This window comes from Lissotriton vulgaris, chromosome 2_2 (assembly GCF_964263255.1).
Source record: "Lissotriton vulgaris chromosome 2_2, aLisVul1.2, whole genome shotgun sequence".
NCBI lineage: Eukaryota > Metazoa > Chordata > Amphibia > Caudata > Salamandridae > Lissotriton > Lissotriton vulgaris.
Genome location: NC_141688.1, coordinates 14,203,747 through 14,226,201, shown reverse-complemented (window position 1 = coordinate 14,226,201; position 22,455 = coordinate 14,203,747). Strand labels below are relative to the sequence as shown.

Below are 22,455 nucleotides of genomic sequence, written 5' to 3'. Positions count from 1 at the left end.
CTACAAAACTACAAACGAGAGCTTATAGAGCAAACTATACATAGATGTTCCAGGCACACAATGGAGGAAAAGTGACAGTGACACTGAGCGGCAAGTCAGAGCATGATTAGTGCAATAAAGGGGGATTGGAGATGCCCCAGAAGCAATGACTTAAATCGTAGCATCATACTCTGTTGTGGGAAAGTTATGCTGTTGTAATATCGTTTAATTATAATAGTATATTCCATGCACCCTGTCACTTATAGAAGTTAGAACATTCCCACCGTGGCCTGAGAGCTTGCCTTGGAATGTTGGGAATGCGCAGCTGAGGCAAGGCTGCTGTTATGTTGTCTATTTTCAACACTGGCGACGAGGCTATTGGTGACAAGATGTGTTGTAATATAGTTTAATTATAGTAGTATGTTCCATGCCGCCCTGTGCCGTGTAGAACGTTAGAACATTCCCACTGTTGCCTGGGAGCTTGCCTTGGAATGTTGGGGATGCACAGCTGAGGCAAGCCTGCTGTTGTGTTGTGGAGCAGTGAAGACGCCCAATAAAGACTAATCTTCACAAATCTGCGTTCTGTCTATTTTCAACACTGGCGACGAGGCTATTGGTGACAAGATGTGTTGTAATATAGTTTAATTATAGCAGTATGTCCATGCCGCCCTGTGCCTTGTAGAATATTAGAACATTCCCACCGCTGCCTGGGAGCTTGCCTTGGAATGTTGGGGATGCACAGATGAGACAAGGCTGTTGTTGTGTTGTGGAGCAGTGAAGACGCCCCAAAAAAACTAATCTTCACAAATCTGCGTTCTGTCTATTTTCAACACTGGCGACGAGGCTATTGGTGACAATATGTGTTGTAATATAGTTTAATTATAGCAGTATATCCATGCCGCCCTGTGCCTTGTAGAATATTAGAACATTCCGACCTTTGCCTGGGAGCTTGCCTTGGAATGTTGGGGATGCTCAGCTGAGGCACGGAGGGAGTTGTGTTGTAGAGCAGTGAAGACGTCCAATAAAGACTTATCTTCGGGAAGCAGCGTTCTGTCTATTTTCAACATATACCACAGCGATAACCAGGTGATGCGACCCTTCTGAAGGGCTACAGTGTGCGGGTACTGTGTGAACTGCATGGATGTGGTGAGCCCAAATCCTTAGTATGAGACTACAGAAAGCGGTAACATACTGGGAAGGTTGTTTCTCTTGTACATGGACGCACAGTCAGAATATAGCTTACAGCACATACATGTGCAACAGAATACTGCTTGGTCCTGTGGGACACCTTCAACCCACTTATAATGCTCCACAAGGAGGGAGTGAATCCCAGAAGTAATCAAGGCCAAATCATCAGAAAAAAGAACAGCTCCTTCCCCATTTCAGAGGTTCCTCCTAAATGTCATTTTCAGTTCACTTGCTGAATATGTTTAACCAGTTTGTGGATTCATTTACAGATGATTCTGAGGTCTTCTTTACAATAGTAGAGGTGTCGCTGGGGAAAACAGTAGAGGTGTCGCTGGGGAAAACAGTAGAGGTGTTGCTGGGGAAAACAGTAGAGGTGTTGCTGGGGAAATCCCTATACTGCAGGGTTCAGTTTTGACCAAACTGTATTGCACCACATTCTGAGTTATGCAGGACGCAGTTGGGGCTAATGAAGTAATACTGCACATGTTGTCTGAACCCAGCTGTGGTAATAGGAATAATGTCAAGTACAATGCACAAACTTTGGCAGGTTTTACCAGACAAAATGTGTGAGGAAAAAACCACTGGGTAAGATTTGAGCCCCAAGTTATAATTCTGATTCAGGCGCAACCACCGGTGTGCGGCTGAGTTTGTTTCACCCCTTCTCATACGATACGTCATTAGTAGGTAGTACCAAACCTTTGCATGGCATGCTCACATACAAAGGTATTAATTCTAGGGTTTTTATGAAAGAAGATAGCTGTGATAACTTTCCTAGGCAAAGGGTCAGAAATAAAAATGTGGACATAATGCATTCAAAAGTTAGGTAATCATTCCCTAACTGGAGGAGGGAACTAACATCAAAACTACTCTTTCTTCAGTTATAGTATATTTACCATATATGGTACTGATCATAAATTTCAGCCGTAGAATAAGAAAGCAGCCTACTCATCTGCCCTAAATGAAAGATAATTGTGCAATGTTTTAGAAAGATCGCATTTTTAAAGAGTTAAAAATCTTTCAAACCAATGGATTTCCAGTAAATATTTTCTAACTTTCTTTTCAAGCCATTTGCATTAAAACCTTTAAAAATAAAGGCAATATTCGCAAGGAATTGTGCAGGTTATTATACTTACGAACACAGCATAATATTCCAGCTATGAAGAACACGGCACGTGACAATAACCAGCTCGTGGTGTGGGGCATGATGGACGCTGGGTTTTGAGAGACTCACCAGCAGAGTCGCTGGAATAAAACAAAACAATGATATACTCCTTAATGAGTTTTACGAGTTTGAGTGTCATAAAAATGGATAAAACATAAATATTATCTTCCAAACAAACTATCCACCAAATTCACACTGATACAAGCCAGGAAATATATATCGTTACTATCTAATATTCTAAAACTGTGACATATAGGTCTACTCCATTGTATTGATAGTTCATTCTAATGAATGACCATGGACAATTTAACATTTCCTTTTTTTTACTAGTGCAAAACATAAATAAAATATACCAAATCTACCGTAGAATATCCTAGGTTCAAATCGGTTATAAATGAACGTGTCAGCATTGGAGTTACCAGCTCACACCACAAGACATTGCATTTTTATAATTCGTCTTGCATGTTAAAGACACTCTTGATTTTATTGGTTGGTCAGTTTAGCAAATGATATTATAATCCATATTTCAAGTACTGATTACCCATAGCCATTGTTGCAGTCAGGGGCGTAGCAAAGGCCCCCTGTTGTAAAGAGGAGGCTGACGGCAAAGTATATAATATGTTTTTATTCAATTAGAAAGGCTCACGGGTGGTACGGGAGCAGGGGTCAGGTCAGGGACAAAGATAAGGGCAAAAGCCTAGAACGCCGGGTGACGTCACATAAATACCGAGCTCACATTCCAAAATGGAATGTGTGACGTAGTGCCACCAACATAAAAAAAGTACAGCGACATCAACATACGGTCCCTGATAAGGACCAAAGTTTAACAAATCACAACATCTCCCTTCTTTAAACATTAAATGATATACAGTCAGTCATGAACATAATCCTCAAAACGCTTAGGCATTCTAACTTGCCTTCCGCTTCTAGTTTGAGTACATTTACCATCCAGTCTTGTATCAGTTGCAAAGGAACTGTCCATATCTCTTCCACTATAACTCTTATCCAGTATGTTAGCTTCTGCCACACCTCCTACACTAGACGTGTTAAAGCTTTCATCTTCAATTCTGGAATGATGCCTATCAGACACTTCGTCCCATTCTAGAATACTATCATTGGCATCCTCCTCCTCTGTTCTTCTTCATTTATAATGATCTTCTCTTGTCCCTTTTTTAGCTTGACTACATCATCCTTGCTTCGCCAACCTTTTCCTTCAATGTAGACAGCCCCACCGGAGGCGTTCAGTACTTGCAGAGGACAACTGTAAGTTGACTCTCCTTTTGCCACCATGAAAGGTTTCTTCGTTATCACCCAATCTCCACCTACTATTTCTTTTACCTTTGCTTTGTTGATCTGATCCGAATATCTTTTGGTTTTTTCTTGTTTGCGTGTGATATTCTCTCTCACCTGGAGCTCGCTGTATGAGCCATAATTAGGCAGCCCCGTGTCCATGCAGACTGATAACACTTGTCTCGGAGAGGCCCGAGGGAAGGCAGCTGGCTACCGCTCTGCATGGTGAAAGTCCGCTTGAGATGTAAACGTGAGCATGGGTTTACTTGCTGTGCTCAAGGTCTCCCGAATCTTCCCCAAAACAGAGACCTGTATTTTGATCTGTGAAATCTGTTGGGGCGCAGTGACAGGCACAACAACACCTGGGACTCTTTGGGGAAACCTAGTCACGAAAACGTTTAGGAAAAATATGTTGCTCGCAGACATTTGCCACCCAGCCCCTCCCACAGAGGGGTTTGTCCCCTTGTTGCTATTTCTTGCTAAATTCCCCTCTCGCGCCAGGTCCACCTGACTGCTTTCCACTTAGTCGAGTTTGTTCACGGTTATCGCATGGTTACACGCTTGTGTGTGCTGCTGTACTCTGGAGTGTAGAAGAACGTCTGACTAACCGTAGGAACTTAGGGGGAAAGGGTGCAGGTCCCCTCGGTGCAGGAGTGTGAAAACAGTGTGTGAACCTGGAAATCTAGCATCCCTAGGTGAGCACGTTGGCTGTGTGTCAGTGTAGAGAGATCTGGTCCGCTTGTTGCACTGCACAATAAAGCGGGTTACAGATTGTATCCAGGGCAGCTCGGGCCCGTGTTGTCTCACGTCGCTGCCGTGCTGGTACATGCCTAGTGCGGTTCAAGGCCACGCACACAGATGTCAATACTGCCCCACTGTAAATAAACGGGGTGCAGGTCTTGTCTGGTCAGAGGATGGACGTCTTTGTAGCTAGGGCCCTGGGAGACTTTCCTGGCACCATTCCTCATTCTGGCATTATTTATTCAGACCGTGCAGCCAGCAGTCGTCGGATGCACTCTTAACTCGTGTTCAGATGTTACATAATAAAGCATTCTTTGTCCTCTGTTTATGCATTGGCTGCGATGTGAGCTTTATTATCAAACAAGTCTGTTTATTCTTCCTTACTCACATCTACATTAAACACTACAACTGTTTGACATCCAAGTTATCATTTTTTTATGAATTGAAACATTTGTGTGTTTTATCAATTTGCATGATTCACGTTCATCAGGACAAGCTGATCTTATCTTTCATTGGTGTTTGCATTTCACATGAAAAAACGTTCAAAGAAATGGCCGCCCCAGTCTTGCAGATTATTTTCCATCTTTACTTTCTGCATTTGTATTTTTCATCTTTCTCCTTTTTCTTCTTTCCCCCTTTTTGTGTTTTTCTCTCACTTACTCCAGATCAAAGTCTGAGGGGAAATAAAAAGAGCAGGTGGGCCCAACCTTCAAACACTAGCTCAAATTAAGCGCTGATCACTTTTTCTTAAACTGCAGAAAGCCACAGAGTTCTTTTTGTACTCGTTCTGCTCTTTGATGAAATGGCTATCCAAAATGTGATACAGGTCCCAAAGGTGAGACGGATTGGCTATGCCAATGCTTGTTATTCTCTTGACGTCAGACCGCTAGACGCCAACAAAATGACCTCCTCCTGTGTCTTTGCTGGCTTTTCTTGGGTCTGGCAGAGTCGAGGAAAAAGGGGGCAGAGTGAATTAAGGTAATTCCCTGGGGTTACACCATTTGGTCAAGCAGGAAATCCAGACGCCATCCCAAGTTTTCTTGTTGTGCATTGGAGTGACCAGATGGGCATCCTTTTCACATCACGTTAGCTTTGTCACTACATTTTTGAGGAGCTAAATCAAAACATTATGTTACGTAAAACACGTATTCCAAAATAAATCAAATAAAAACCTGATTTTCATGAAAATTGAAACCATGGCAGGTAGTGGAGGAACAGAAACTACATAAAAAGGTTTGGATTGAGATTCAAAGAGGCCCTCAAGCTGACCCAAAGCCAGATCTGTCTCGAGGCTTGAGAGGCCCTTTCATTCCACTGTTGTCTTTAAAGAGCACTGCACATTGCCGCTCCTTCTGAATGCTTCATACAAGGGGGTGCGGAAGACGGGACCGGGGGAGGAGGGAGTATAATAGAGTTTGGATGGGGAGGGAGCGACCCAAAGATCAAGGCAAACAGGAAACACTAACAATGGGGGGGCTGGTACCATGGCAAGTAACGTAGTAAACATATTGGAAAAGCAGATGACATGGGGATATTTGTAACTAACTGCTGTGATGCTTTGCCGACACCACGCTCGCAATGGCACTTACTGCAGTAGGCACTTTGAAACACAGTGAGGGAAATTATGGTGTCTGGGCGCTTTGGTGCCACGAGGGGTAAAGTAGTAGAGCCTTCGCTGGGTACAGATGCTGCAATTAAGACAAACTACACTGCAAGGACCAGAGGGGCTTACATTTGCACAATTTACCACAAAGGCCACTTGCATTATCAGCGATTATGCAGCAACTGTCTCCTGCCTCAGTCACTTTCAACAGCAGCACTACCTCTGTCTTGCACGGAGAGGGATGTGGCCCTAAAATTACCACGGAGCGCCCCTAAAACCCCAGAGAATGCCTGCCTCCGGCACTCACAGCAACCTCCCCTGTTTCGTTAAGTGTCAGGCTTCTTGCAGGAGGAGCGCTCGCACCAACCTGCAGCATGAGTACTTGACTGTGCTTGCAAGAGTGGGCACAAGGGCACTGTTCCAGGCACTTACACAACTTGTAGCACAAGATGCCCTACCAGTCAGTACTTCGCAGCACACCTCATTGGGAAGCTTGGGGCAACCTGCACTTGCAGCTGTGGCAGTATTCACCGCTGCATTTACAGTACTTGTGTCAGTCAAGCACCTGTTGCATCAGGTGCCTCCTATTGTGCATGGGCAGCTGCAGCTGCCCGCTTACACTGTGTAGAGCCCCCACTCCCCACCCAAGACAACCCTTCAGGTGCCTTACATATGCACCATGGGAGCGTGCAAGCTGGATAACCTTGTAAAACAACATGTGTGGTGCGTGCTGAGTGAAACAATCCCAAAATAACGTGGTTACTCTGTAACGTTTGCGCTGGGATTAAGAGCCCAGATAGAGTGGTTTAAACATGAGAAGCGATGATTAGCGTCCAAATTAGCTGATCAGGATCCTGTATGTTTGCCGTTTAACCTGCATGGCCAGACACACGTAATCACTCATTATGATCACGTCTGCCGAGGATCGCGTAAACAAACCTCAGTGCACTTATTTTGACGTCCGCTCACGCACAAGACACTCTTTGTGTTTAAGGAGCGAGATTTATTTTTATTTTTATAACATTTGTTTGTAAGAGGGTGACATTTCACATGCCATGCACAATCTATTGGGTGGGGGGCACAGCTCATTTGTACGGCCATAAAGACCCCATAAAAAATCCCTGCGCACTCTTCTCGTGGCCCTCCGTGACTCCCATGTGAGATGGATATTTGTGATAAAAAATTGGTGGACGGTGGTAGGTGGTGGGCCGGGCCGCTGGCATGGGCCCCTCATTGTGCTTTGCAGGGGGGCCCCCCTCAAGTTTCGATACGCCACTGGTCGCAGTTATAGTGGGGATTCAGGATCAGGAGCCACCGTTGTTCTCGGTAACATACTTCGCTGCACAAAATCCCACTCACTGAGTCACACATTCACTCGTCTCTCATAAAGTTGCACCTTTTTTTGCAAAGCTCGCAAACGGAGGGATCTCCATTGTCAGCAGGATATCTACTATAGTCAGCATGAGATCTACTGCACAATGTCTGCGTGTAACTAACCTCTTGCTGCTGGAAGGTTAACACATGGAGATGGTGCAATGCCAAAAGAAATCTGGTTGTACTGGAATTCTCACATATGTTGTAACCACTCGCTTTTCTTCTGATAGTACATCTGTAAAGGCTGCAAAAAGATGTTGTTGTGTTTGTCGCCATTGTTCAACGCCTGACAATTGTTTCTGTGTGCGTTTTCTTTCCCTTCAGATCTTACTTTAAAGGCGGAAACCACGAACAATAGCCCTTGCAACCTCCACTGGTGCATTGCCATTTCATTTTTCAAAATCCTTCCTTTTCTGATTTTCACTTTAGTGCAATTATGCCCCCTTCCATTCTGAATAGTTCAGCATGAAAAGTCCAAGTTACAAGATTTTCTGCCAAACAAGGGCACTTTCAGAAAAAATAATAACAGTACTGTTTGCTTTGAATATTTTTCCATTTTATGTTGTCATTTAAACTATTTGCTGCTTACCCTGTTGAGGCAGGGTTCTCTTACTCCAGGATTCCACGAGGCCCCAACACCTCTCTGAAGTCATTAAGCCCCACATTTGTGAAACTTTGATGCTTATGAACACTGAACTGTGATTTTTTTCAATAGATTTCTTGGTCATCCCATTTTGCGAGAACTGCTATCTATGAAGAGAGCATCTAAGGAGACCCTGGTAAATCGATTCAAGCAATATTGACAAGGGGTTATCTCCCTGCCTACCTGTGCCATATACTGAAAAAGCATGCCGGAAATAGGCAATTGGTTTGTTTTTTTGGTACCAAATTAAACAATTCTACATTCTTTGTCGTAGTTACTTGAATTGTTATGTTAGCAGACTAGATGTGACTTACTTCTGCTCCATCACATTCTCACTGAACTCCCGTATGTAAGAAATAGATTCTGCGTTCCTGAGAATTCAGGTTAGAGATAGTCAGGGTTTGGGTCATTGTGTGATAAGTGAGATCCGGAAGTACCAGTCACTCGGGCTAAATATGTTGCAGTACCCTAAGTGCATCGTATAAGTGTCCTTAAATCAGATTGTTATCAATATAAAAGCAAAGGTGATATATAGAATGCTTGGGTTAATTCCAGACACTTTAACTGCTATTAATTTGATGGTTCATTGTGGCACTACAAAAAGGACTCACCACATGAACCATATGCAAACCTGGAACATTCCACCTGTATTTGCTATTCCTCGTTCCTTCCCTAAAGGAACACAAGCAAATCCCAGACAGAATTCTGCTTTATTGGGCATCTTCAGTGAGGTTCATCATGTGTCCTATAGTTCCTAGGAGATACAGGAACCATAGCCTGCCAGAAAACAATACATTGAGTTCACTGTGTGCCAGCCCAGCTCTGTCCTGCGGCTTCCTTGCTGGAATCTATAGGGAAGCTTCAAGGATAAGTTGAGTAATACTATGATAAGCGACGATTAAAACCTGAAGCACCCTGACATTAACACCAAAAAAAACAGGAATTCCTGCTCCACCGAGGCAATCTCTGGGTGTTTTCATGGATGGCACTGATGCCCTTTTGGAGCAAGTAAATACTCACCATGAGGAAGGCACAATTTTTAAAATATTAATATTGATCATGTTTAATGTATAGTTCATTAAGTGCCACAAAAAAAGGTTCTAATTGCCTCACATTGTCCAAGATCAATGGGACAAGGCTCAATACGATCAAATATTGAGCAATTGCTAACACATGTTTAAAAATAAGGAAGCAAAATAGTATATCTACAAAAGTCAAGCGGGCAAATGAAGATCATGTGAGAAAGAGAAAGGTAACAAGAAGGGGCAAACAATAACATGTGATAAATCAATAAACAAGGATATTGCAACAATCAATCACCAGAATGATCAGAACAGTAAACAAGAGTAATATTTCTCTGCTCATTTGTAGGGTCCAAAGCAACAACGGGTATCTAATGTCCCAGTGTATTACGATGAGCGACTCAACCCCCATAACAATTACATCTCACAGACAGAAGAGGCACCTGAGAAGGGCAGGAACATTTCCACCACCATAAGAGGCAGCTAAAGAGGTCTCTGACGCCGACACACTGGTCCGGAGCCCTCTTATGCGTCCCATCTCAGTAGTAATGGCCGTGCCTGCAGACGGCTGTTGGCGAGTACCCCTTTTCAGGTACTCTCCTTATCATATGGTGACTTGTGTGAAATAAGTCTGAGCACTGAACAAACTAACCATTTCAACATTAAATAGTTCATCAGAGATCTACATAGTACACTCCAGAGGACCAATCGATGGCATAGGGTCCATCAGCGGGCCCCGTGAAGCGTTCAGAGCTCAGTGTTGTTAGAGCTCTCTAAATGTGAACATAATCCAGACCTTGACTGCCCCAGAAAGGTATGCGCTGGTTCTGGAGTTGGGTATCCCGCGCCAATTATCAATATTCCATATACCCTCAACAAAACCAGAGGCCCATTAAAATCAGCCTTCATGAATGGAATCTAATAATGGTATCTATACATCCATAGACCAGTTGATCTTGAACTCTGTACTCCAATCATGCGTCTTCTGAACCTGTAAAGGTGGACATTTGTAGCGGTCCGTGGACGTCAGTAATGCTCAGGATTGATGTTTCATGAGTTTAAGATGAAACCAGTAAACAGAGGCTAGGAATAGCTAAAAGTGATGGGTGGATTGTTTGAATTAAGTAATGACTCTGGCAAATACTCTGGGCTGCGCTCGAGTCCAGTGTTTTGTGACAAAGGGCTGCAGTGCCAAAGGTTGTGGCAAACAAGGGACTTCCTAGTATCTAGAAGATCAACATCATATTCGGAAAATAAATTGTGAAAGTGTGAGAAAAAACAAATCACGACTTCGGAAGAGAAATGTAAATAATATGTGGGGTTCTCGAGTGATCCATTTCTTGCATAGAATATAAATACCGGCTAAACAAACCCTGTTTCTCATTTCAACCTCGTCTGAATAAATGTCAAGAATAGAGAATCCAGACATGTTCGCTTTTTAGGACGGGTAGGAACAGTCCAATCACGTGCTTGTCGGTCCGTACCAAGAAGGGGCATGTGAGTAGCACTACCTTTTGATATGCAGGACACCATAATATAGCATACCATTAAGGAGAGATGTGTTTAGGTGTAGAGGGCTTGAAAAGATGTACATTGGTGATATTAGTAGTACATGAAATACTTTACTACTAATACCTTACCTATAAATTATATGCTTCTTAGTTTGAAAGTGTCCTTTTGATTATATCATACTAAAAACCATATAATTTATAAAAAAAAATCTAATCTATATGGACAGCCCGACTCCTCACTAGGAGTGTGATAATGAAGGTGCTTATTTTGGGAGAGAGATGAACAGAGCATTGTTTTGGCCCAGGGCACCAGCACCTGCTAGTGAGCACCAGATTGTCCTACTACCTGTCGCTTCATATGGAGCAGCGATATGGTTTGGAATATATCTGGACTCACAATATTACAATACTGAAATAAAAAATGTAATCAATTCAATAATCAACTACACAGTTGTCAACTGCGTAGATTCGCAGCTGTAAGTTGTGCTAGCTACACCAGTAAAACAGATACACTTTGAAACCTTTGAGCAGATACACGTTTCAAAGCAGATATTTTGTGTTTCAAAAAAATACACCTAAGGCCGAAAGTTCCACTATCATTCCTTACAAATGACTGTGGTGCAGCACAATATGAGTTCCACACTTACTCGTGACAATTTCATAATAAATGTGCACTTGTGTGATTTAACAACATTAATGTAAGTGTTGCACTTGACATCATCAATAAAGTGCATACACCGAAGATAAGAGAACTTATTCAATCTCTCTAGACACCTAGAACAGCGTAAGCTCCTGGAGGAAGTCCAGTTTGGCTTTCGGCCAGCCCATGGCACCGAGACGGCCTTGATGACCGTGCTGGATGAGCTTCGTTGGCAGGCAGACAGGGGAAAGTCAGGGGTTTTGATCCTGCTTGACCTGTCTGCCGCCTTCGATATGGTGAACCATGGCATTCTGCTGGACACGCTGAGAGAGGTGGGAGTTGCAGGTAGTGCCCTTGGGTGGTTTGAGTCCCTCCCTCCCTTCCAATCCGCCGTTTCCACCATCTCGCATTGGCGTTCCACAAGGCTCGGCAGTTAGTCCGACATTATTTAGCATCTACATGAAGCCTTTAATTGCGGTCATCAAACAATATAATATTGAAACTATTAACTACGCTGATGATACGCAGCTGATTATCTCTTTGGAGGGAGATGAGTCAACCTCCTTGGAAGTATTTCACAACTGCCTGCGAGATACAGCAGGCTTTTTGAAGGCCAAATCCCTGCAATTCAACACAGGGAAGACGGAGGTGTTATACTGCCAAAGGCCTAGGGTACAATCTCTTTTACCCAGCAACTTCTGGCCTACGGATTTCTCACCACTGGTGCAGCCTGTTAAGGTAGTGCGGAACCTGGGGGTGATGTTTAACAGCTACCTTACCCTGGAGGCGCAGGTTTCAAAGATAGTAGCAGGCTGTTTGGCCATTATTCGCCTCCTGAGGAAAATCCTTCCTCTGTTACCGCCCCTTGCCCGGGTAGAGGTGGTGCACTGTACCGTGCTCAGTAGGTTACACTACTGTGACTCCCTGCTGTTGAAGTCTCCAAGCTATCTCATGGATAGACTCCAGAGAATTCAGTCTGCAGCGGCGAAATTAGCCCTGGGGTGGCCAACAAGATCTTCTTCTTGAAGGGCTTTGGCTCGGCTACACTGGTGCCCAGTGAGACAGAGGGTGCAATTTAAATCTCTCTGTCTGGTCTTTAAAGCTCTCCACGGGTTGGGCCCTGCTCGTTTACAAAAGAAGTTCTCGGGCATGCGCTCGCAATCTACGTTCCTCCTCGGCCAGGTTGGTGACCATACCTAGGTTTAGGAGATCTAGAGCAGGAGGTAGATCGTTCGGCGTGGCCACAGCGAAAGTCTGGAATTCCCTTCAGGCTGAACTTAGGCATGCCTCCGACCTCCTCGCATTTAGGAGGCACTTGAAAACATGGCTTTTCCCTAACCCCTAGCTTACTATCAGTTGGCCCCCTTTCAATATGAGTCTGTCAGTGCCAGGATGCCTTTTTTAGGTGATAGTGCGCTCTAGAAGTGAAGTAAATAAATAAATAAAATAAATAAATTCATACTGTGTGCCTTAATCGTGTTAAATTATATATTCCTTGAATACTTGATGAATAGACCATCCTTACTATAAAATGTATACTCAGAAATGAAGATGACTTATGTAATGTGTACACTGTTTCACACATGGCATTAAAATGCAGTTCTTAGACATACTTACATACTTACATATACATATTTACTATTTTATTGTATGCTACATGTAATGTGAATCTAATGTGGAGGCATTTTACATGTATTTGTATTTGAAAGTGCACATGCATATATAAGGCGGGCTATTGATTTAATACTTTAGATTGACTTGACTAGGTCTGTTTACCATGCTGCAATGAATACTGCTTTCCATTTTCTGCTTACGTGACTTTCCTTGCAGGTGTCATTTACATGGGATTCGTAGTTGAAAATAGATACAATACTGTATTAGCAATAGAGAAAGAGCTTGAGCGGAAGACCTTGAGGAAAGAACATGGAGTACCAGAGCATTAACTGAGGAGTCTATTAGCAGCTTCGCAACATGGCTTGAGTGAACAAGGACTATGTCATTCCCTTATCCAGTTTGATTTATTTTGCAAATGTTACAGCTTACAACATGAAAACGGAGAAGGGCTATGGAACCCCTGATGATGCATACAGAGAGGTGTTGCTTTTGACACTCTTGTGCAAATAACTGGAGTATATACTGGTGTTAGAGACACTTTTCCTTAGACTTCGAGAGGTTTAGACCGCCATGCTTTCCCCTGATTCCTGCTAAGTGTGGCTTGGGCTATAACTTATATTCCTGACTCAAGAAGTTGCTTGACTGAGCTTCTGCAATGCTGTCACTTTCTTTCATTTCCTTTATTTTCCTATTTTTCAGCAATTCCCTGAATTTCAAGATTCCTTGGACTAATGAACCATCCTCTTAGTTTGGCTTTTTATTAAGCAGTTGCTAGATTTACTCATGTACAGAAGAGAGGATCAGAACCTTTTCTCTGAGAACCAGATTTTATTGCTGATATTTTGTATTGCTGTAACTGAACCTTTTGTTTGATCAATACTGGTACGCCTTAACTTCTTTAGGAGGTTGGGTTTCCTAGTTGTTATTCTTTATCTGTATAGCATGATGTTGAGATTTGTGTACCTTGACTTAATTGCTAATTTGTAATATTGAAATATTGTTCTTTAGATAAGCCTGGCTGCTCTGCACCAAGCTACCAGAGGTTGAGCACAGGTTATCTTTTAGTGTATATCTAGCTTACCCTGACCAGAGCGGTGGTTCCTGCCTGGCCTGGGTACATACCTCAGTCAACCAGGAATCCCACTTATAACAATGACCCTTTGAATGTATGTACTCCAACTAGCACACAAACGTTAGCTGCATCCAGAATCTGAAACAGTGACAGAGTGACTGCTGTTTTGAAAAGATTACAATGTGCCGGCCAGCTACAAGACTCATGCAGGCACCAGTAAACAAAGTACCTTTACTGGTCACAAACAGCCAGATGTGTCAATGTTGAGGACGCACGTGTAGGATGTTCTCCATGCAGTGAAGGAGACTCGTCAGTTCAGAAGATTGATGCCAGGGTCGAGATGCATTGTGTGATACGCTGGACCACGCAGTGGAGAATATATGTCAATCTCACCAAGCTGCAGTGGTGGGAATATGCTGTCTGATGCATCAATCTCTGGGGTAAAGCGCTGGTTAAGAGGTGATGTGCTGATTTCACTCCCGCAACCAGGTTGATAGGTTCGTTCTGCTACACACAGACAGGAGATGCATTGAAATCTGTGTTGCAAGTAACTAGCTCACTTCCAGTGAGCCCGCACAGGACCAGGTGTAGATATCCCAGAGTCTCAAGCAACAGGAGCAGGGCCGGACTGGCTATAGCGGGCACCGGGCAATCCCCCGGTGCACCGCAAGGGTGGGGGCCGGTTTTGGGCCCCTGGGGGCCGTTTTTGTTACAGGACTGTTTTTGCTGCATAGCTGCAAAACAGGATCTTTACCAACATCGGCTGAAAACTGGCCTCGGCAAACAGCTCGGTCGCACCCCAAACTGCCCTCCAGGGGGCGGCCGAGCACTTTGCCAAGGCCGGTTTTCGTTCCCAGTCCGGCCCTGAACAGGAGGCTAGCCAACAAGCCCTTGGAGATCACTTGGAGTAAAGGCAGAGTCCAGCTCTTCTTCAACAGAGTGCAGCAGGCAGCAGGTCAACAAACAGAAAAGCAGGCCTTTCAGATCAGCAGTCAAGTTGAGTCCTTTAAACAGCACACCAGTTCTTCTGGCAGAGCTTCAGTTACAAGTCCAGTTGTGTCTTATTTTAGGGGTTCAGAGACCCAGTATTTACACCCAAAAGTGCCTTTGATGTGGGGGTGACCTGAAAGCAGTTATCTGAAGGGCACAAGAATCCCTTACAAACATTTTGTGTCCGCAAGGCTATCTATGGGCAGTAATCAGTCCTTTGTGTGGAGACAGAACACCACCTATTCAAGTGAAGTGTTAGCCCCTCCCTTCCAACCTGCCCAGCCAAGGTCATCAGAATGCAGATGTATATAGATGGCTACTCAGACGTACCTATTGTTTCTATGTTCTGACTGTCTAGAGGGAATGCAGAAGTGTAGCTGTCACCCCCACCAGGGAGATAGACTGTCATGAACACAGAGCAGTAAGTGCAGAAAAATGTCCACTTTCTAAAAGTGGCATTTCTAATACAGTAATGTTAAATCCAGCTTCACCTGTAAGGAGGCTTGATCATTATCATGAAACATGAAAAAGCTACTCTTCTCCAATCAGGAATTACAGCTTAAAAATATAATAAGGAATTTCCAATGCTAGCCTGTGAGAGGGATAGGCCTCACAGAAGTGAAAATCGAATTTGGGGTCACTAACAGGACAAGTAAAGGTTAAACAAACACGTCCTAACATTAACGTACATGGCACCCTGCCCTTACGGTTCTGCAGGACCTACCTTAGGGGTGACTTATATGCTAGAAAAGGGAAATTTAAGGCTTGGCAAGTCAATTTAAATGTGAAGTGGAAGTGGCAGTTAACTGCACACACAGGCACTGCAGTGGCAAGCCTGAGACAGGTTTGAAAGGTTACTTATGCGGGTGGCACAATTATGGAGGCAGGCCGACTAGTAGCATTTTAAGTCCACGCCCTGGTATATGGTATACCACTTTACAAAGAACTAATAAGTACATTGTATTTGCCATTTAGATATAAACCAAGGTCATCCTGTTTAGGGGCGAAGCATATGCACTTTAGCACTGCTTAGCAGTGGTAAAGTTCTCAGAGTCCTAAGACCGACAAAAAGAACCAGTGAAAACAGGAAGTAAAAGTTTAGTCTGGGAGAAGACCACCCTAAAGATGCCAGGTCTAACACTGGCCTATGAAAAATTGTGTGTAGTTGCAATTACCCCGGAATGATGTCATGAAAGGCTGGTCAGAGATGGTTGAGAGGGATGTGTTAGGGAGGCAGAGATCATGACATCAATCTACTATATTGTAGGTCAAGTCGGTATCAGAGATCCTGCCTTCTTCAATTATCTTGATGTGTTCACATTCAGAAATATTTAAAAATGAATGAGTGAAGTTAACTCACTATATTAGTAGTACTACATGAGAACATGCTTTTATTTAGCCGCACCTATCGATAGGACAGGCTTTGAGGTACATGCACCGAACCAGGGAGTGCTTATGTGCTTATGTGCTCACAACTTTGAGTGTTTTTGTCCGATTCACAGTGCAATGACGAGGCCACTTGGACGTGACTCATTGTCAGACAGACTATCGTTTATTTATTTGTGGTAAATCCCATGGAATGACGCATTGATAAGTTGCATAGATGGAACGCAGATGCATTGATCCCACGCCCGCTTGTGCACTAAAGTTTACAAAAGAGCACACAGGCTGGAGAACTATCCGCATAAACAGCAGTGAATCCTCCTGCACTGCTCTTGTGTTATGGTACCTTAATGGGGTCTTTAACAGTGCACACCTGCAGATAACATAACGTGCATTTGTAAACAGCACGTTTACCCAAGGGTATCTTGGCGCTGAATAACAGATGTTTATTGTAACCCGACGGTACTCATTTTATTGACCTCAGAAGGATAAAAAACTGGGTGAACCCACTTGGATTTGAACTCGTGACCTTGAGATTGAACACAGGCCCCTACAGTAGATGCATTAGTCCACTGAGCCACCAGACCCAGATGGTGTGGCCACTTAAGACTTTGAGTTGGCTAACTGGTGTCTTCCACTGCAGACTGGGTTTATGATATGGGACAGACTGCTTTATATGTGTTGGTAAAGGAGGATCACATGCACTTACTGGATGAATGTTTTCTAACCCACCTAAAAGAATTCTGAGATCCCATCAAACCCATAATGAAAATGATGATCACCTGGTGAATTGGACTCATTACTGGAGTGTTCAAAGTAAGAGTACACGGATTACTCTTCTTCTGTGAGTGTTCGTGCGGTCAGCTGTTAAGTTGGTTGTTGACTGATGCCTGAAGAGTCAAAATCTGTTAACTCTGGGCATTAACCTGGCGTCGCGTGGTCCAGTGCGAGCAGCATTCGCTGGGCCCATTTGCTGCGTGTGTGGTCCCCTTGTATCACCTCGCCTTAGTGATTGGAAGCCGTACTTCCTTGTTTGATCAATGCTTGAATTCCTGGTGCTTTACACAATGATTACATTGAGTCTGCCACTAGTACTAATGGGCTTGTGTTGCCCTGCTAAAATAAACATTAATATGAGTTACAAGGAAGCTTCCTGGTTCAGAGTCCTGGGAGGACAGCACCGAGGCTGCAGGAGGAAGTCTACTTGGCCGTCGTTTCCTTTCCTAAAATCCCCAAGGGTGACCGACCTTTCTTAATTTAGCATATATGCAGCAGGTCTATATTAGGCTGGTGACTTCTCGCTGACAAATCCTGCTCACATATATTGGATGTTCCTGGTGATCACTTCCTTTACACGCGGATGGAGAGCACCTTCTATACTGACCCATTTTTGTGTTCAATGGACTTCCCTTTACATGGATCCTGGTCTCGAAAGAGATCCGTTGAACAGGAATGTTGGACATGTCATGCGTAGATAATAGATAGCTATCTGGTGATTGATTGGTTACTTAGGAAGCCAATTGACCTGTGGGATAGCAGCCTGAGCTGCTGCTTCTTCAGGAGGCTTCAGAAAACTAAGGTTTTCAGATTCCCTTTCTACATGAAACTTCTGACGCCCACGGGTCCCTGATCGGTGGACATCAGCTGAGGCTTCCATTCCACCTGATTGGACACATTCTTGCCTGACATGGCTTCTTTTTCAGGATGGACGATGCTGATATGTCTTCTGAAAGGCTAGAAGCTCCTCATTATAAAAGTGATCATTGAATGAGTGAATGAATGAGTGAGTTAATAAATAAATAAGCGAGCCCAAGTAGAGAGCAGCCGGTAATGCCTTCAATGGTTAGTGACACATTTGATTGCCTTTATCTCACCCTGTTCCCTGACCAGTTTAGACTTTGCGAAAAGCACACCATCCATTAAATACACATACTCTTAATAGTGCCAGCTGAGAGGCTGAGGATTGGATGGGCTTGTCACTGCAGTACTCTCAAAGGGGTGGAGGCAGAGGCCTTCTGCAGAGCCTGAAAGCTGACACTATCCTTACGGACTCTGACTGCACCAACAAGCAAACCTTTCTCGTGCAAGACACTTCCCAAAAGCAGAGCTCGAAAGATGATGTTATGACTCAACCCCAACTAGCCATAATCAAAGATAAAGGAAATATATAGCTATAACTTCATTCTAATGAATGAACAATAGACTATTGTTTCTTTACTTTTTTACTAGTTATAAACCAACGTGTCAACATTAGAGTTAACAGCGCACACCACAAGAGATTGGCTTTTTATAATTTGTCTTGCATGTTAAAGACACTCTCTTGCCCTCTTAAATCCATTGGCTTGCCAGTTTAGCAAATTATTTTATGTTTCATATCTCAAGTACCGATTGCCCATATACCCATAGCCTTTGTTGTAGGTATAGTGGGGATTTAGGAATCTGTGCCAATGTTGTTCTCTGTGACATACTACGCTGCACAAAATCCCACTCACTGAGTCACACATTCACTCGTCTCTCATAATGCTGCATAGGCGAAGAAAAAGATAGATCTGCCCCGTTTTCAATCAATAATAGGCTCTTCAAGAGTCCAGTTTTTTTTCCCCAATAGTCACCCATTTAGCGCTCACCAATGTATCAGTGCCACATTAGATTCAGACAAGAACACATTCAAATTTATAAAAAAATATATCATTTTTATTTTTATTTACTTCATGTTTTAGAGTGCATATGCTGCACCCTTCTTTAGCAAAGCTCGCAAACGGAGGGATCTCCTTTGTCAGCAGGATATCTACTATTGTCAGCATGAGATCTACTGCACAATGTCTGCGTGTAACCTCTTGCTGCTGGAAGGTTAACACATGGAGATGGTGCAATGCCAAAAGAAATCTGGTTGTACTGGAATTCTCACATATGTTGTAACCACTCGCTCTTTTACTGATAGTACCTCTGTAAAGGCTGCAACCACATTTTGTTGTGTTTGTCGCCATTGTTCAACGCCTGACAATTGCTTCTGGGTGTGTTAGTTTTCTTTCCCTTCAGCTCTTACTTTTAAGGCGGAAACCACGGACACTAGCCCTTGCAACCTCCACTGGCGTATTGCCATTTCATTTTTCCAAATCCTTCAAGTTCCGATTTCCGCTCTAGTGCAATTTCGCCTCCTTCTTATTCTGAATAGTTCAGCATGAAAAGTCCAAGTCACCAGATCTGCTGCCAAACAAGGGCGCTTTTCAGAAGAAATAATGACAGTACTGTTTGTTTTAAATATTGTTCAATTGTATGTTTTCTTTTAAACGGTTTGCTGCCTACCCTGTTGATACAGCACCCCATACCCTGCACCATTTACCAAACCTATTGCTCTTTCCGGCTTCTCTCTCAGTCTCTGCTCTCACAATTGTATCTCCCGCTACATCTCAACAAAGTCCTTCACTGTGCAGTTCCACACTACGCAAACTCATCAATATATCCATAAACTCTCACGTCGAGTCATTTAGAAAAAGACAGGCGTTTCTTATTCCAAGATTCCACGAAACCCCATTTTCCTGAAGTTATCAGGTCCCATATTTGTGAAACTTTGATGCTTATGACCATTGAATTGTGATCTTTTAAATAGATTTGTTAGTCGTCCCATTTTAGAGACCTGCTATCTATGCAGAGAGCATCTAAGGAGACTCTGGAAACTCCATTCCAGCAATAATGGCAAGGGGTTATCTCCGCCTGTCTGTGCCATGCACTGCAAAAGCATGGCGGAAATAGGCAATTGGTTTGGTGTTTTGGTACCAAATTAAACAATTATACATTCCCTGTAGAAGTTACTTGAATTTTTATGTTAGCAGACTGGATGTGACTCATATCTTTTCAATCACAGTCTCACATAACGTCAATATATAAGAAATACATTCTGCGTACCTGAGAAATCAGATTAGGGACAGTCCGGGTTTGTGGCATTCTGTGATCAGTGACATCCGGAAGGGCCAGTCACTCGGCTAAATATGTGGCATTATCATTTAAGTGGCCTAAAAGCAAATTTTTCTTACTAAGAAAATAAAGGTGATGTATACAATGCTTGGGTTAATCCCAGACACTGTAACTGATTTTAATGTATTGGTTCATTGTGGCACTACAACAAGGGACCCACCACATGAAAACCATATGCAAACCTGGAACATTCCACCTGTATTTGCTATGCCTCGTCCCTTCCCTAAAGGAGTAAAAGCAAATCCCAGACCTATGTCTGCCTTATTGGGCATCTTCAGGGAGGTTCATCTTGTCTCCTATAGTTCCTAGGAGATACAGGAACCATAGCCTGCCAGAAAACAATACATTGAGTTCACTGTGTACCAGCCCAGCTCTGTCCGGATAAGTTGAGTAATACTATGATACGCAATGGTTAAAATCTGAAGCACCCTGACATTAAGAACTAAAAAAACAGGAATTCCAGTTCAACCGAGGCAATCTCTGGGTGTTTTCATGGATGGCACTGATGCCTGATTTGGAGCAAGAAAATACTCACCATGAGGAAGGCACAATCTTAAAATATTAATATTGGTCATGTTTACGGTATAGTTTATTAAGTGCCACAAAAAAAAGGTTTTAATCACCTCACATTGTCCAGGATCAATGGGACAAGGCTCAATACAACCAAATATTGAGCAATTGCTAACACATGTTTAAAAATTAGGCAACAAATAGTAGATCAACAAAACTGAAGCGAGCAAAAGAAGATCATGTGAGTAAAAGAAAGGTAACAAGAATGGCCAAACAATAGCATGTGAGAAATCATTAAACAAGGATATTGCAAAATCAATCATTAATGTCAATGTTGAGGCCCGCAGGTGCGAGATGTTCTCCATGCAGTGAAGGAGACTCGTCAGTTCCGAAGGCAGGTGCCAGAGTCGAGAGGCATTGTGTGATGCGCTGGATTCTGCCACGCAGTGGAGGAGAGGCATCAATCTCACCAAACTGCAGCAGCTGAGATTTGCTGTCTGATGCATCGATCTCTGGGGGCAAAGTGCTGGTTAAGGGGTGATGTGCCGATTTCACTCCCACAACCAGGTCGATAGGCCAGTTCCGCTACAAGCAGACAGGAGATGCATTGGAATCCGTGGTGCAAGTATCTGGGCCACTACCAGTGAATCAGGCACAGGAGCAGGGGTAGAGACTTTGATATCCCAGAGTCTCAAGCAACAGGAGGCTAGCCAACAAGCCCTTGGAGATCACTTGGAGTGAAGGCAGAGTCAAGTCAAGTCAAGTCAAGTCAAAAAATTTGTATAGCGCACTACATACCCAGAGGGTTTCAAGGCGCTTAGGAAGGGGAGGAGGATTATTTGTCAAATATCCACGTTTTAAGCTGCTTTCTGAACGCTAGGTGGTTCTGGGTGAGGCGAAGGTAAGCGGGGAGTGAGTTCCATGTTTTAGCAGCCAGGTATGAAAAGGATCTGCCTCCCATGGTGGTCTTGTTGATGCGAGGTATAGTGGCGAGGGCTTGGCTGGAAGACCGTAGTTGGCGGGAGGGGGTGTAGAAGGACAGTCGAGAGTTGAGGCAATCTGGTCCGATGTCGTAGAGTGATTTGTGTGCGTGGGTAAGCAGTCGGAAAGTGATTCTCTTATTGACGGGTAGCCAGTGGAGGTCTTTAAGGTGACCAGAGATGTGTTCGTTGCGTGGGATGTCTAATATGAGTCTGGCTGAGGCGTTTTGGATTCGTTGGAGTTTCTTCTGGAGTTTAGCGGTGGTACCTGCGTAGAGGGTGTTTCCGTAGTCCAGTCGGCTCGTGACCAGAGCATGGGTGACTGTTTTCCTTGTTTCGGAGGGGATCCAGCGAAATGTTTTTCTTAGCATGCGAAGAATGTTGAAGCAGGAAGAGGATACGGCGCTGACTTGTCTGTTCATTGAGAGTGAAGAATCCAGGATGACGCCTAGGTTCCGTGCGTGGTCTGTCGGGATGGGTGCTTTTCCGAGTGCTTCCGGCCACCAGGAGTCGTCCCAGGCAGAGGGGGATGTGCCTAAGATGAGGACTTCTGTTTTGTCTGAGTTCAGTTTCAGACGGCTTTGTTTCATCCATTCGGCGACTTCTTTCATTCCTTCGTGTAGGTTAGTTTTGGCGGTGCTGGGGTCATTGGTGAGAGAAAGGATCAATTGAGTGTCGTCCGCGTAAGAGATGATGTTGAGGTTGTGTTGGCGTGCGATGGCCGCGAGGGGGCTCATGTATACGTTGAAGAGGGTGGGACTGAGTGAGGATCCTTGAA

At 43.8% G+C, this 22,455-nt stretch overlaps 2 protein-coding genes across 2 annotated transcripts in view; one reads left to right on the top strand and one right to left on the bottom strand.

Annotated features, from left to right (window-relative positions):
* LOC147728939 (dual oxidase maturation factor 1-like) overlaps positions 1-22,455 on the top strand; it is a 185,717-nt gene that overhangs the window by 102,598 nt on the left and 60,664 nt on the right. The window lies entirely within an intron of this gene.
* The window catches only part of LOC147728940 (dual oxidase 2-like), a 147,337-nt gene that overhangs the window by 108,205 nt on the left and 16,677 nt on the right, over positions 1-22,455 (bottom strand). The window contains exon 2 of the mRNA XM_086959180.1: positions 2,301-2,409. Within this exon, the coding sequence (XP_086815306.1) occupies positions 2,301-2,370 (70 nt within the window). The 5' untranslated portion in view covers positions 2,371-2,409. The remainder of the gene's footprint in view (positions 1-2,300; positions 2,410-22,455) is intronic.